Source organism: Phocoena phocoena, chromosome 2 (assembly GCF_963924675.1).
Source record: "Phocoena phocoena chromosome 2, mPhoPho1.1, whole genome shotgun sequence".
Classification (NCBI taxonomy): Eukaryota; Metazoa; Chordata; class Mammalia; order Artiodactyla; family Phocoenidae; genus Phocoena; species Phocoena phocoena.
This window is the reverse complement of record NC_089220.1, coordinates 118,070,312-118,085,957: the sequence shown is the minus strand read 5'-3', so window position 1 is coordinate 118,085,957 and position 15,646 is coordinate 118,070,312. Positions and strand designations below refer to the sequence as shown.

At 56.7% G+C, this 15,646-nt stretch overlaps 1 protein-coding gene across 1 annotated transcript in view; it reads left to right on the top strand.

Annotated features, from left to right (window-relative positions):
* PSTPIP1 (proline-serine-threonine phosphatase interacting protein 1) overlaps window positions 1-15,646 on the top strand; it is a 41,073-nt gene that overhangs the window by 13,155 nt on the left and 12,272 nt on the right. The window contains exons 2-3 of the mRNA XM_065871140.1: window positions 7,596-7,696; window positions 8,046-8,120. Of these exons, the coding sequence (XP_065727212.1) occupies window positions 7,596-7,696; window positions 8,046-8,120 (176 nt within the window). The remainder of the gene's footprint in view (window positions 1-7,595; window positions 7,697-8,045; window positions 8,121-15,646) is intronic.

Genomic DNA, 15,646 nt, shown 5'->3' with positions numbered 1-15,646 from the left:
GAATGGGGGAGGGCAGTGCAGTAGAGGAGGCCCTTCCTGCTTCACACTGGAAGAGGCCTATTTAAAAGAACAAAGTCGGAAGCCACACACACCCACACAATTGCTGTTTGAGCCTGGACAAGTTACATAACCTCTCTCATCCTTGCATTCTCCCCGGGTCGGTATTACTGAGATAAGAGGCCCCAGGTATGCACAGTTGGTCCCCTTCTGTTGCTTGTGTTGTTCCCCTGGCCCCCACACCCGGCTCCGTGGGATTCCTGAGAGCTCCTGAACATTCACAGGGCTCCAACGGGGCCCCCTGAAGGCCGCAGGTAACCATCAGCACCCCGCCTCCAGATTCCCCAAATCTTGGGGCCCAGCTGAGCCCCAGGTCAAGGGCCTGGATGTCTCAGGGGCCCATCCAGCAGGGTTGCTTGAGTAAGGGGCCCTCTAAGGCCCAGGGCAGGCCTCAGACTGGGGCTCAGTGGAGAGCTAGAGCCCTCTGGAAACTCATTTCTAATCCCAAGCCCCCGTCAACCCAGCTGAACCCAGAGTAGCTCATCTAACCACACTCAATGTGCTTTTGTTCCTTAAAAGGAAGCTTTCTTGGCTCTCTCCCTTTGCCACCTATCCTGGGCCATCTTAGAAAAGCTGTAAATCACCCCCCTATTTGTCTGCTTATGAATGGACTCCTCCAGTCTTTGAGTCAGGGGACACCTAGACCCAGAACACCTAGTCCAGCACATCACCTGAGGCTCGAGTCCTCTCTGCGGAATCCCTAACCTGATCATAGAGCCGGCGATGGGGCATTCTCCATGCATCAGAGCGGCTCACCTGTATTGCACATTTGGGGCCACCTGGGCTCTTGGAGTTGGCCTCTCTGGGGGCACCAACCACGGACACGCCCTCTGCTCCTGATGGCCCCACAAAGCTCTGCAAATGACCACATTCCCCAATGGCTCCTCAAGGGCTGAGACTAGGGAACTTCTCTTTACCCAACCCTCCTCCTGGGGTACTCTGGGTAAGAAACCGGCTTGCTCACTTAAGTCTCTGACCCATCCATTCATCCATCCATCCATCCATCCATCCATCCATCCAACCAAGCCATACATGGGTGTCTGGTCCTTTGCTTTTCCTCAGTTTAGCAGCCAATAATGGTGGAGATGCGGGGTACCAGCTGTGAGGCAGTGGAAAGAGCCCAGTTGCTATTCATTGGCTTATCCTCTCTGAGCCTCAGTTTCCTTATCTGTACAACAGGGATAATAATACATTGTACAAAGTAGAGGGGACAAGTCTGTCTGGCTTCTTTAAAGGTGCTGGATAACGAGTCATTGAATTGCAAACAAATGGTCTGGTGTTCTCCATGGGGCAGCTCAGGAGCTGTCATAAACCCACGTCAGCTCGAGGGCCTCCCTCAGACGCTTCCTCAGCCGTTGTCCAGTGTATTTGCTGAGTGTTGCCGTGCAGACCAGGGCACCAGGACCCAGTGGGCAAACAGACCCACATTCTGCCTCCAGGGGGCTGCCTTCTCCAGAGTTCAGTGCTTACTACCTCAGGTGTGCTGACAATCCCAGTGGTTTGGTCTCTCAGCCCACAGCAGACAAGCAACAGTGGACTAGTTGTTAATAAACCAGCCATGGTAGGCACCTTGGCCGCAGAGAACTGTTAAACTGCGGTAAAAGGAGAGGGCAAAGCAGCCTGGGCACCATGAGGCCTGTAACTGTGTTCAAAATCGCAGCCCTTGGCTTCTGGGGCTTCCTGAGATGAAGGGAGTAAGTCCAGTCTCCCTGTTCTGTCTCCTCTTCACTAGTAAAAGGTGATTTTTTTAAAAAAAGAAAGAAAGAAAAATGTTAGAAAAAATATATAGGGCTACCCTGGTGGTCCAGTGGTTAAGATTCCACGCTTCCACTGCAGGGGGTGTGGGTTCAATTGGGGAAGTTCTGCATGCCGTGCAGAGCAGTCAAAAAAAAAAAAAAATATATATATATACATATATATATATAGAGAGAGAGCGCCTAGCAACCCAAGAGCACATCAGTTATTAGAAAGGTTTTTGACAAGCATGGCTAGCATTTTACAGAAGGTTTCTGAACTTGGTTAGGGTGCAAGCAGGAAACTTAATGTTTTTCCTTCCACCTTCCAAAGCCACTGGTAGCTCTCCCTTCCTCTACCCTGGGCACGTGTTAGAGCGTTTCTAGTCCTTTTCAGGTCTAACTCCCTCCAGTTCCACCACATATCAAAATCTCACTCTTGTTCACTTGAAAGTTTCCCAGTCTCCCCACTTGGCCTGTGATTGGAAGCCGATGCCGGGGGACAGAGAACGGGTCCGTCTCTGCACTCGCCGTGTTCTGCCACCTCCACTGCCTGCTGCTTCTGTGTCTTCACAGATGGCGTGGGGCGCGGGCTTGGAAGCTCTAAAGGGGTACTTCACCCCTTATTTCCCTGGTGCTGCTGTAGCTGGTGCGGCGGGTAGCAAACGCACACAGGTCAGCTCTTCCTCTCCTGGCTGCCTCGGCGGGCTCTGTCCCCTGCAGCTGTCCATGTCTGACCCCTCCCAGCTGCTCCCCACCGTCCACTCCAGGCAGCTTCTTTCGGGGACTCTTCCCTCGCTTACTACCGGCAGCTCTTCCCAGCCACCTTCCCGGCCTCCACTTGGTTCCCAGGAAACACATGGTGCCAGTTCCCAACTGCTCCCTCCCCAGGCCTCACTCCCCTCAGGCAGCTCCAGCCCACCCCGGACTTCAGACTTCTCTAGGTAAGATGCAGCCATGGTTGCCATGGCTTCCAAAAGCCAGCAGACAGACAGCAGCCTCCCTACTGGAAGGGCAATTAAAGGCCACTTCCTGTCCCTAAACCTGTTTCACAGTCAGGAGGCCCCAGAGAAGGCAAGGGACTTTACTAAGACTACCCAGCTTCTTCCTGGCAGATCAGACCTGGTACCAAAACCCAGGCCTCTCCCTCTAAGGTTAGAGGTTTCGCTGTCCTCTGAGGGACTTTATATTCTGGAATTCCACATAAGGGAACATTTGAAAAGGCTTCTGCAGCCTTTTAAATGGACCCTCTGGTGGGGGAGGGTGTGTGGTAGGGAGATAACTTGTTTTTTCCAGCCTGGCACATCTGGGTTCTATCTGGTGGGGGGGCGGGGAGGCGTGGTGAGAGGCAGGCAGGGACAGGGTAGGGCATATGGGGAGCTACCACTTGCTGAACAGCCCCTGAGCCTGGGGCTTTGCAGAGGGGTGAGGGAATGAACCAAGATCTGGTCTGGGGGAGCTGGGTTCAAATCCCTGCTGTGCCCTTCAGGGCCCCTGAGCAGATTAGGTAACCTTTCTGGGTTCCATTTTTCTCATCTGTAAGATGGGGGTAATCCTGGCTCAGGGCAACCACGGACCTTGCTTTTACTATTCTCACCTGTGTACATTATTTCACTGGCTTCTCAGATCAAACCTAGGTGGTGGGAACAATTAGGCTTCTCTTTACAGGGAGGGAAGTAGAGGCTGAGAATGACCAGGACCACAGGGTGGGGTGTGAACCTGTATCTGGTCTGCTGAACTCTGTCCAATCTCTCAGGCCAGGCCCGGGCCCCCTCCCTGACTGGGCGGCCAATCTGCCCTGATAGGGCTGTGCCCTAGAGGGTGGGCTGTCAGGGCTAGGAGAGGTTGGCCTCTGCCCTCACTTCCTCCATGAGGAAACCAGGTCCCAAGAAGGGAAGTGGCTTGCTTGGCACCCTGGTCTCTGTGGCCTAGCCCATGCAGCCACCAAGAATTGTACGGGTATAAAAAGGAGGAAGTGGCAGTGTGTACAAAGGCTAGCTCTCTACCCACCCAGTGGGGGCATGGCAGGGCCGGGGTCAGCTGGTGGGCCTGGACAGTGGCTCACAGCCAGAGCCACCCAGAGAAGGGAGCAGGTGGGCTGTCCCTGAGCACAACCCAGCACCCAGGCCTCCCACATGCTGCCTTCAGGCTGAGGTAGGACCATGCTTCCTCCTGCCAGAGCTGTCCTGAGCACCTCCTCCTGCAGCCCCGATCTGACCCCTCTATGGGGAAAAGGAGGTCCAGAATGGCCACACAGTGAGGGTGGCAAGGCCTGGGGTCCCACATCTGGCTTGAGGGAGGTCTCCCAAAAGAGGGGACCGCACCTGCCTGCCACCTGGCACCCTCCCCTGGGGTGGATCGCCCTAGTGCCACACGGTGAGGGCGGGGCCTCTGGCTGCTTGCCGGCTCTCAGCAGCTTATCTGCAGAGCCGGCACGGCCCTTCTCCAGGGCAGCGTTCCTCTGACCCAGCCTGGCACAGAGCTGGCCTCTGTGAATCCATGGTAACTGAATGACAGACCGAAACACAGCTTTGGTTTGAAGCAGAGAGAATTTGGGAAATCATTTTCAAAAGTTTTTTTTTTTTTTTGCGCTACGCGGGCCTCTTACTGTTGTGGCCTCTCCCGTTGCGGAGCACAGGCTCCGGACGCGCAGGCTCAGCGGCCATGGCTCACGGGCCCAGCCGCTCCGTGGCATGTGGGATCTTCCCGGACCGGGGCACGAACCCGTGTCCCCTGCATCGGCAGGCGGACTCTCAACCACTGGGCCACCAGGGAAGCCCCTTTAATCATTTTTTGATGTTTCAAAATGTAAAAGAGCTGCTGGACTGTCTACTGAATGACTGATGTCGGTATGTGAGTTTGGGGACAAGCTGACCTGGGTTCACATCCCAGATTCTGATCTTTACCAGCTGAGGGACTTGGGCAGTCACTTCCCCTCTTTTCCTCCTTATCACCATCCTTACCTCCCTGGGTGTGTGGTGTTTTCAATAAGAAAACAGCTGTGATATTCTTGGTATGGTGTGTGGTAAGTGGACTCAATAAATAGCAATTTCACAGAGAGCAAGGCCACAGGCAGGTCTCAGGTGACAGAGGCTGCAGGTAGACAGAAGGAGATGGGAGGCCCTGCCTTCTGGTAGCTTCTGCACTGTGGAAATGGCAGCCTGAGCCTGTCAGCAAGGGCCCTGAAAGGGAGCCCTGGATGCCTAGAGGATGGAGCTGGGTAGGTGCAGGGAGGAAAGGCCAGGATGCGCCCCCTGGAGGAGGTGACTCTGGTGCTGGGCCTTAGACAGTAAGCCTGCAGGGCTGATTGATTAACTGATTGAATGATTGGTTAGTTCATTTGCTCAGCGGCTTCCTGAGCCCAGCTGTGCCCAGCTCTGAACCATGAGTCAGAAGCCCTGGAGGGAGAGGCAGTGGTGGGGTGGAGGAGGGGTACAGGCTGGCAGGGAGCAGGCCCCAGGGACTCAGGCACTTCCTTGGAACAATCTAGTCACTTGTGACGGTGGCTCACTTGGCCAAAGCCCCTGCCGGCACCAGCGCACTCTGAGCAGGGGCTGGACCAGACTCTCAAGCCTGGAGTGCTTTGGGGACTTGAGCTCCTGAGGACCCAGTCTGCAGGACCCCTCTGCCTGCTACCTCCTCCAGAATGGCCAATGTAGGTTTGCTTTTGCTTCTCTTTCCACTCTGGGGGTCTCAGGAAGGACAGTGGGGTTTCCCTGGGGAGTGGGAACTGGGCATGGGGCTGGGAGGGAAGAGCAGAGTGTCCGCTGCAGGGCTGGGCTTGGTCAGCGTCTCCCTGCTCAGGCCCCCCTCCCAGAGGCATCGGGGAGTAACAGCAGGTGCCCTGCAAGTCCAAATCCTTGTCCTGCCTCTGCCAGTAGGACCTCAGGCAGGTCCTTCCCTTCTCTGGGCCTCAGTTTCCCCAAGGACTGAGGGGCACTGGACAAGATGCTTCCCAGTTCTGGTGGTCTATGGAATTTGGCCCTGAATACTGGTGTCCAGCTCAGAGTGACCCCCTTAGGGGGGAGGGCAGATCCATTTTCCTCGCTGGCTGCCACAGGCTTTAGTCCTGGGGGTCCGGAGGGAGGACAGAGGCTGAGGGGCAGGAAGCCGTGGTCTGCTGCCTGGTTAGTAGGCAAGTGGCCCATGGAAGCCTGGTGCACACTAGCCTGGACATTGTGGTGGACAGGCCTGCAGGAGTTGGGGGGTTGACTCCCTCCTGCTGGGGTTCTGAGTAGTCAGCCAAGGCCCAGGCCCGCTGCTTGTCACCCAGTGGGCAGCTGAACCTGGGTCTCAGGCATTTCTAGTGCTGCTTAAGGAGGAGGGTGTGAGCTTGGGATCCTAACCATCCTACAGGCCTGCAGATTCCATTATTCTGAGTTTGCTGAAGGTGGGCTGGGCCTGGCACGGGGCCATCTGGAGCAATCTGTGGCATCTCTGCCCTTCTCTACCACGTCTGATTCTCCTTAGACCTTGAAGAAAAACACCCTCTCCTCAAGTACTACCTCCCGCCCCCAGCTTCCTACACCAGCAGCTCAGAACCCACTCCAGGGGTGAGAGTCAGATCAACAGCAGGACGGCTGGCAGAGAGGCAGCTGTGTCCTGTGAATTCTCCAAGATGGCCCTCTCCCCACCATCCCGGCTAAGAGGCGGACCTAGGGAGTGCTGGGTGTCCTGGGCTACTAGGTGTGTCCTAAGTGTGTGCTAGGATGTGCCCTAGCCCTGACCCTCAAGGCCCACCTCAGCAGATGGGTGCAGGAGCCCGGCATGGCATCCGGTACACAGTGGATGATCAGGGAACAGAAGTTGCTCTTGTCTCTGCAGAGGCTGTAGAGTGCAGGGGGGTGAAGGGCACGGACCCGAATAAGACAGCCTGGGTTCAATGCCACACCTGCTGCTTTCAATCTGTGTCCCCCTGGGTGCACTTCACCCATCTGTGCCTCAGTTTTCTTACTTGGACCCCTGAGATAAGAGGGTAATTGAGAAGGTGACAGGAGTGAGCAGTGTGGGGCACCCCATAAAGGCTGTCATCATGGAGCCTTGGTTGGGACCCTTCCCATGGCTGTCTTAGATTAGAGTTGCTGTGTCCTGACTGTGAGCTCTGATCCACAAGGGGCTCACCTACACCTGGTACCTCCACAGATGGGGGACCTACTGTGTGCCTGTGTGAAGCTGTTACCAACCAGCGTTCTTGGCTTCCTTAATAAATAGAAATTGATCAGAGGCCAGACAAGAAATTCAGGCAAGGTTTTATTGGGGCCCCTGCCGCAGCACCGGGGAGCGAGAACAAACAACACGTTCCCTTGTTTGCCCGCTCGCTCAAGGGGGGAGAACTTGTTCTTTATACGGGGTGAGGGTAGGGGTGTGTCCAGGGGTCGGGCTGGAGGGGTAGCTTAGGTGGTTTGCCCACCCCTTAGCTGGTATTGTGTGCAAGGAGCTTTTGCTCCCCCGGCTCTTCAGAAGTGGCAGTTGAGGTTTTCTTGGTCTTTTGTATCTTTTGGTCCAGAATTTGCCCCAAATGCACATGCACGCCGTTATTTTTAGTCCCACATAATTTCTTTGTATTTTGTAGCTTGAGGAGAGGTGTGTCCAGGTGCCAGCACTGCAGCACTGCAGCAAAGGGGCCCAGGTCCCAGCCTGTCTCAAAGCCAGGTCCTGAGTCCCAAGAGCTCGTTCTTGGCTAGGGCAGACGGGGAGGCCAGGCTGGAGGAGGTCAGCAGGGTCCTCGCCAGGCTGCAGTCTGCATTCCCCCGACCCACGCAGCCCGGCTGCGGCCCTCACACGTCCCTCTGTCCTGTGCTCCAGTGCAGGGACTTCACGGCCCACACGGGCTACGAGGTGCTGCTGCAGCGGCTGCTGGACGGCAGGAGGACCTGCAAGGACGTGGAGGAGCTGCTGAGGCAGAGGTGAGCCCCTCCCCCAGCCCCTGGGAAGTGGCCGAGCCCCCATCCTGGCTGCGCCCCACCCCACGCCCCGCTGTAAGAAGTCAGGAGCGCGACTCTCCTGTTTGTCCCGGCCTGGGCCTCCCCCAAGTGGGCAAATAATCTAATGTTCCTCCAGATGTCCTTGAATTTAGCCAACACTTATTTAGACGAAGGGCTGGAGGCTTATCCTTCTCAAGGAGGAGCCCGCCGGCCAGCTGACCCCCAGAGGCTGAGCGGGTGGACCGTCAGGTCCTCCTGCCACCGCCGGCGGACTCTGAGCCGCGGGCGGCGGAAGTGGAGGAGACGCAGCGCCCATGGGTTGTCATTGCAGGGCCCAGGCAGAGGAACGGTATGGGAAGGACCTGGTGCAGATCGCCCGGAAGGCAGGCGGCCAGACAGAGATCAAGTAAGAGGGCCCCTCCTGCTTCGCCAGGCACTTTCCACAGGGTTTAGGGCCTCCCCGTGTGGGGTGGACTGGGGAGGGCCGGGGAGGGTCTGGATGGCTCCCAGGGCAGGGTGCCTGGAGGGCATCTCTCTTGGGAGTCAGGCATTCTGAGTGAGGTCAGGTTCTGTGTGTGGGAAGAAAGCCAGCAGTCTGAGCACCAAGGAGGCCCTGGGCAGGGGGTGAGGTCATCTGTCCTCAGGTGCCTGCACACAGCCCGCACCCTCTGGGCGGCCTCCATCTAAGTCCTGAGAGCCCTGAGGGGAGGTGACAGGACCCCACTGGCTGCCCGAGACCCCGCAGCATCGGCTCAGGCTTCCAGGAGGGACTGTGTGGCCACAGGTGGGGGTGCCAGTTCCTCACCCGTTAGCCCTGGGACCTTGGTGGGGGGGGGGTCACTGACACTCTGTGCCTCCATTTCCTCATCGGTGAGCAGATGACAGTACAACCTTCCTCAGAGGAATATGTGAGTCCAGGGCTGGCTCAGGCCTGGCTGGGAGGGAAGGTAGTAAGGGCACTTGCTGCTGTGAAGCCGCTGGGCCTCTCTGGCCCTGGGGCCTGGGCCTCTGTGTGCGGACTGTCAGGCGGGGACGCAGATGGAGACAGAATGATGATTTGAGGGCAGCTAAGGAGAACTTTCTAACAGTGGAGTGGAGGGGCTGCCTCGGGACGTGTGGACTCTCCCTACTGCATGAGGACCGAGCCAGGCTGAGGAGCAGACAGGACCCTGGACTCCAAGTCCTGGTAGGGCTCTGATGAGTCCTTCTCCTCCTACCCCAGAGCCGCAAGACCTCACTCAGCCTACGGCTGCCATAGCAACCCCTGCCCCCTGCCCCTGCTCCCACAGGGGTCAGGCCTGTGAGCGTCTGACTCTGCCCAAGGAAAGTGGCCCTGGACCCCGTCAGCTGCAAAGCCCAGAACCGGGTCCCCTTGTTTGAGTGTCTGAATAAACAACACGCTTTAAGTCTCCTAAAGACATAGGCAACCCTGGCTGGTCCCTGCTTCCAACCTGGAGTCGGGGAAAACTTAGGGAGGGCTAGAGGAAGGTTGAAGAGTGGTGTGAGCCAGGGGAGTTGAATGCTCAAGGCCCAAGGGTCCTGTGCTGGACCACAGAGTGTGAACGGCAGCTTCAGGAGTACGAACGCAGGAGCCCCAGTCCCCACTTGACCTTTGTGAGCTGTGTGACTGGGAGCAAGTCACTTAACCTCTCTGAATTGGGTTCTCATCTGTCCACTCCAGTGGGCTGTCGAGCAGATAAAGATGGCAGGGCCGAGGATGAATACCAGTGCAGAGGAGGGCTCAGGACATGGTGAGGAACGAATGGAAGTCTGTGGGGACCTTCTTTGTCTTCCAGGCAGGGGGTGGAATCAAGGGAGCGTGACCCAGGGGGAGTCCCTGCCCACCTCCTGCCCTCCCAGGCCTGCTGGAAAAGGAGAACTTTCCCAACAAGAGAGGAGACCTCCTGGGGGAAGTGCTCCAGGCAGGGTCACGGTGGGAGGTCAGGCTGGAGATGGACTGCGTGAAGCACACTCAGGGGGCTGTGAGTCACAGGGGACTTAAAATAGGGAAGGAGAAGCCACCAATGAAGAGAATAAAGTGGGAATGGAGCCAGGTGAGCAGTGGGAAGGGTGGAGAGGTGCACAGAAGTGGCCAGGGCGAGGCTGTGGGCAGCACTGATTCCCTGCGTGGTTATAGGAGGCCGAGTGGGTCAAGGTCTGCCCTACCCTATATGCTGTGTGACCCTGGGATGGTCACTCCCCCTCTCTGAGCCCTGGGTCCTCAGCTGTGAAAGGGGACAATCACTCCCAAGAGTTGCTCTGGACAGTCACAATGTCAAGCAGAGAGCGCCAAGCCACAGCGATGCTCAATAAACAGCAGGGGTCTTTACGATCTCATGGGCCCCTCTATAAGTAAGATAAATTGGGGTCACCCGGTTTAGTTTAACGCTAAGGAGCCTGCCTGGCCAGCCCAGACCATTTCCTCTGAGGCCCAGCCCCTCCCTGGCCCTGGCCCTATCCTTAGAGACACAGCTTCCATCCAAGGTGGGAGCACCAGGGTGGGGCCCCAGGCCAGGGAAGGGAGGAGAGTCAGGGTCCACCTTGCTGCCTACCAAGGAGGAGCTGGTGCCTGGGCTGGGAGGGCCAGGCCCTAAGGCTCAGCCTAACCAGTGGAAGGAGAGGCAGGAACAAAACCCACAGGGGCACCGCTGCACAGCCACACGGGTTCCAGAGCAGGCTGGGAGCAGTGCATGCATACCAGCATTGCCCCGAGTTCCCCATCGAGCTGGGGTGGCCAGAGGAGCAGGGCAGAGCAGAGGGCACCTCCTGGGAGAGGTGGAGAGGAAGGGAAGGCACTTTCCTGACAGAGGACCGGCACGGACAAAGGCTGGAGGTTGCAAAGCTCAGGGCACGTTCAGAACCAGAGAGTCAGGAGGCAGGAGGCAGACCATCCCGGCTCACCTGCTGCTTCCCGTAGGGCTGTGCCCCTTGCAGCTCCCAGACTATGCACAGTAGGTACTTCACAATTATTGCTGTTGATCCACAAGGCATGTACTAGGGTTGGTGACACCATTAAGTCATTCCTTTCTTTAACCGTGGGCCAAGCATCCATCATCCAGCCAAGCATGTTTGGAGCACCTACTATGTGCCGTGCCCTAGGCTGAGTTGGGAGGGATTCAGAATTTTTAAAATAAAGGGCCTCACTGTTCTGAAGCCGGGGTCTAGCACATTGAGGGTAACTTCACTCTCGTCCCCAGTCCTTTGCATCAGAACATCACTCCAAGGGCCCTCTCATGCCCCACCTCCTCCAGGAAGCTCTCCCAGACACTCTGGCCTTGCCTGCCTGTCAGGGTCTTGACTTAGACCAGGTTGCCCCATCCCACACCAACGTGGAGGGAGGGCTCTTTCTGGGTAGGGTGAGTGGCAACCATGACAACATGGGTCGCTTCCTTGTCGCCGTGGAGACTTATGGGGTTGGCACCTGGCAAAGCTGGCCTGGCCACTCCATGTGGGGACTGGTAGCTCATCCTGCAGGGCCTGTCTCCTGGTCAGGGGGAGCCCTCTGCCTCCCCATGGCCAAGGCCCCTGTGTCCCATGCGATGCTTATTCTCAGCCCCTGGGAGGGTGGGCGGAGGGCTGGGGGTGCATAGGCTGGATGCGGTGAACGAGGAGGACAAAAGCCAAGGGGTGAAGTGACCCCAGAAATAGCCCAGCGAGAGCTGAGAGGGTGAAGCAGGCCAGCCTCCCCACCCCTGCTGCCTGAAATAGAGCATTTCTGTGTCATCCCCTGACCTCAGACTGGTCAGAAGGCCGGAGACTCAGCCACATATATTAAAACAAGGTTACTCCCACCTTCAAGTGATTTTTAGCATTCTCCTCCTTCACACATTGACTCAGCAAGCATCTGCTGGGCAGTGGCAATGGAGGACACACAAATAAGACCTGGTCCCCAACTCGAGGGATCCCCACAAGCCCTTTCAAATGCATCTTAAAGAAGCACTAGGTGGGTGCAGGGGGCTTACCCATAACATCTAAACCACACATCCAGCCCTTACAGAAAGTTCACCTTGACTCTCCTTCCAACCTTGGGGCCTTTGCTCTGGCTGTTGCCTTCATTTCTCCCCTGCGAGGTCTAGCTGAAATACCACCTCCCCCAGAAAGCTGTCACCTCCCCCCACCTCTTGTTCATCCTGCGCCACGTAGGGTGCCGAGTGTCACAAGCTGCAGAAGCTGCATGGGGCAGGGGTTCAGGAAATAAAGGGGAATTGAGGCAGGGCTGGGGGCAGCTTCCTGCGAGCCCCTTCACAGTAGCCGCGAGCAAGGACGGCCCCCACCTGAGTCCTCACACCCTCTCGTCCCTGCTTCACCCCCACTTGTCACAGCCTAAAACGCTGTGTTTTCCTGTCAAAAGAGAGGGATTTTTTTCATGATCTCTCTTCCTCTGAGCTCAGAGCATGAAGGTATCACTGAGGATATTGGAGGGAGAGAGGCGGGCCCTGTTCCCATCAGGGCTCCTCTGGGGTCAGCTCACTCAGGCCCAGCCTCCAGCAAGGGGAGCAAGAGGCCCATCTCCTGTGAGCTGGGAGGCAGGGGCCTCCTGGCTGGCTGGTGCGCAGGGGGTGGGATGGCAAAGCAGGGACCACGAGATGATGCGTGTCCCATGGTGGTACAGAAGTACAGAAGGAGACATTTACACTGGAAATTCAGACTGTTTGGAACAGAATTCCAGGCTGAGTGTCCTGAGAGCAGGGTTGAAAGGGGCAATGGGATGAGTTACACACGAGGACACTGGTGACTGATAACAGAGGTCAGAGGCTTGCCAGGGGTCCCCATCCTTGACATGTGATGGAGACACGGTAGAGGAGAGCTCTGGGAAATCTGGGTCATGGTTTCCCTGAGTGGTTTGGAGTTGAGAAAGGCCTTGGAAGTTATCGCTCTGGGCTGTAATCCTAGGGACAATGGGGAGGAGAACCAGGCATTGCCGCTGTTCAGTGGCCTCACAGTTCAGTGCTGTGACAGACACTCAAGGTATCAACCCAAGATGACAATAGGAACAAGTGCTCCGAAGGGACAGAAGAGGAAGCCAGGCAAAGATGCTGCACATAGGGCATTAGCATGTGCAAAGGCCCTGCGCAAGAAGGAACATGGGATATAGAAGGAACTGGTAGGTGGCCAAAGAACAGGGATAACAGGTGAGAAGTGAAGCTGGAGGGTTGGAGGTGATGGGGCAGGGGCTCGGGGTGGTGGCAGTGAGAGGTGGACACATAGGAGATTTGGGAAGTGAAAAAGAAGGTAACAGAGGGGGAGGAGGGTGGAGTCAAGGGCGGCTCGTAAGTTTCTGGTGTGCATAACCTGGTAGACAGTGGTGCCTTTGCTGAGAAGGGAGCCCTGCAGGAGGAGCAGGTTTGTAGGGCGATGAGTCCAGTTTCGGACACTCTGAGTTTGAAGTGTCTGTGAGACGTGAAGTCTAAAAGGAGGTGAGGACCGAGCAGTGGGTGTGCAAGCCCCAGCCTGTGGGAGGGGTCTGGGCAGGGTGTGGTCATGCTGTGGGTCATGATGGGGCATGGAGAAGTGGCCATACTGGACCTAGAGAGGCTCTAACCATGGACGGGGAGACTGAGGCAGGAGATGAGTGTGTGAGAAGGAGGTGTAACTGCTGGCAAGGTGTCAGTTCTGTCAAAGAGTCCTGACCTCTCCACCCCCCGCCAGGGCAGGTGGGGTCACCATGGCAATCACCCCTTCCTTCCTCTGGTAAGAAGCAGAAGGCTCCAGCTCTCTCCACTTGTGTGGCCATGGTCGGTTTCTTTACCTCTCTGACCCTTGTTTTTCTCATCCGTAAAATGCGGATAATGATGGTACCCTCCCTGCCTGGCAGAGGTGTGAGGATTACATAATTTAGGCCAGCATTTGAACGTACATCAGCAGCACCTGGAGATTTGTTAAAACACAGTGTGCTGGGCCCCTCTTCCAAGCTTCCGCTTCAGGAGGACTGGGGTGGAGCCTGAAATCTGCGTTTCTAACAAACTCCCAGGTGATGCTGCTGCTGCTGGTCTGCTGCTCCTCCATGGCCTCAGTTTCCCTAACTGTCCCCATGGGAGGAGGGAGCCCCCCCTGTGAAGCCTGCCTTGCAAGGATTGAGGGGAAATGCAGGCGGGCGGGCAGGGCTGTCTCACTGGGTGTCATGTGGCCATATGGCCACCAGTGGGCGGGAGCGCTGCTCCGCAGAGAGGCTGGATCCTCGCCGCTGCCTGTGTGTGAGTGACCCCAGCAAGCCTGGCCACACTCGGGCCTCAGTTCCCCTATCGGCCTCCACTGACTGTGGCTCCTCAGGCGTCCTGGTGAGGGGGGAGTTAAGGGGCCATAAACACAGGCAGAGAATTTTACCCTTGAGATAGACAAGCCTCACTTCAGGGCCAATCTGCAACCTCCACACACCGTCTCTGTGCACTTGGAGTCTTAGTACCCACAGGGCTGCAGGGAGTGGGGGTGAAAGGTGCCCAATCTATGGGGCTGCCTCAAGGGGACCCCCTACCTGAAGGCAAATCCAGTGGGGGTTTCTGATAAGAGGGGGCATGCAGTAAGCCCTTAGGTGGGGCACTTTGGAGCTACAGCTCAGGTCAGGTTAAGAGGCCTGGGGGACCCCCAGGTCAGGGTGTGCAGTAGTGGGCTCAGGGGAGGGTGGCACAACAGCAACCCTTGTAAAGCATCTTCTTTGCACCAGCTCAGAGGTGCTTTATACATATACATTCATTTAATCCTCATAACCATTCTGTTTGTGCTATTATCCCCATTTTACAGAAGGGGAAAGTGAGGCACAGAGAGGCTACGTAACTTGCCCAAGGTCATACAAAGAGTCAGTGGCAGAGCCTGGATTGAACTCAGGCCGTCTGGCTCCAGGGTCTGCTTCTAACGCACCTGGGAGTCCAGAGCAGGAAGCCCCTACCCAGGTTCCTGGCCTGGGATTCCAAGTCACCTCCCTCCTCTGCCAGGAGGGGGAGCTCACTCCTCTGAGAGGCCCCTGCCCCTGAGAGCTGATGGGCTGGGGCGAGGCACTTTACCGTCAGTCCTGCTCTAAGCAGCAGACAAGGCTGGGCCCTGAGTGGGCTCCGACATCTTTGCTCAGATCTCAACTCCGTTGGTAGCTCTGGGAAACAGCCCCCTGGCAGGACTGCCAGATAAAATATAGAATGCCCCGTTAAATTTCAGATAGACAACAAATATTTTTAAAATTTAAGTGTGTTCCAAATATTACATGGGGCATGTTGACATTCAAAAACTATTTGTTGTTTATCTGAAATTTGAACTTAACTGGGTGGCCTGTATTTTTATTTGCTCCATCTGGCAACCCTACCCTTGGGCATAACCCCCTCACACCTCCTATGCTCAGCCAGCCCCTTCCCTTTCCTTTCTCCTTGGTGCCCTCTCTGGAGTGGGCAGTGTCTGCATGTCTGCTTCAGACTGGACACCTGGTGCCTCCTAACTCCTCCTACTGGGTTTTCTCAGGCACCCCAAGCTTAGTGCACCCTAAAATAACTCCCCATTTTCCCTCCTTGGCCCCTCTCAGAGGTGTCACCACCATCTACCCAGCCACCTAGCCAGGGACCTGGGAGCCCCTCAGTTTCTCACTGTCCTCACCTGTACCTCCTATTCATCCTGTCCGAAGGCCCCTACATCTCTCCCCTCCATCACCTCTGCCCTGCTTGTCCCCCTCTTCCCCCACAGCCCCCTCCAAAATGTCCTCAGGTCACCTGCCAGGTCTGAACCCCACCCTCTCCTGCTTCGAGGCAGGGCCCTGAAGATGTGCAGAAGCCAAGAGCATTCTGTCACAGTGGGAGGTTTGATTTCTGAGCGATGGTCACAGTCTGGCTAGAGGGTCCCTGGGATCTAGGTCAGTGTGTGTGAGTAAGCCAGGGCCCTCCGACCAAAATAAAAGTCCCCGGGCCCAGCCAGGACTTCAGGTTCCCCGGCACTGTCCTCCTGCTGACCCTGGTC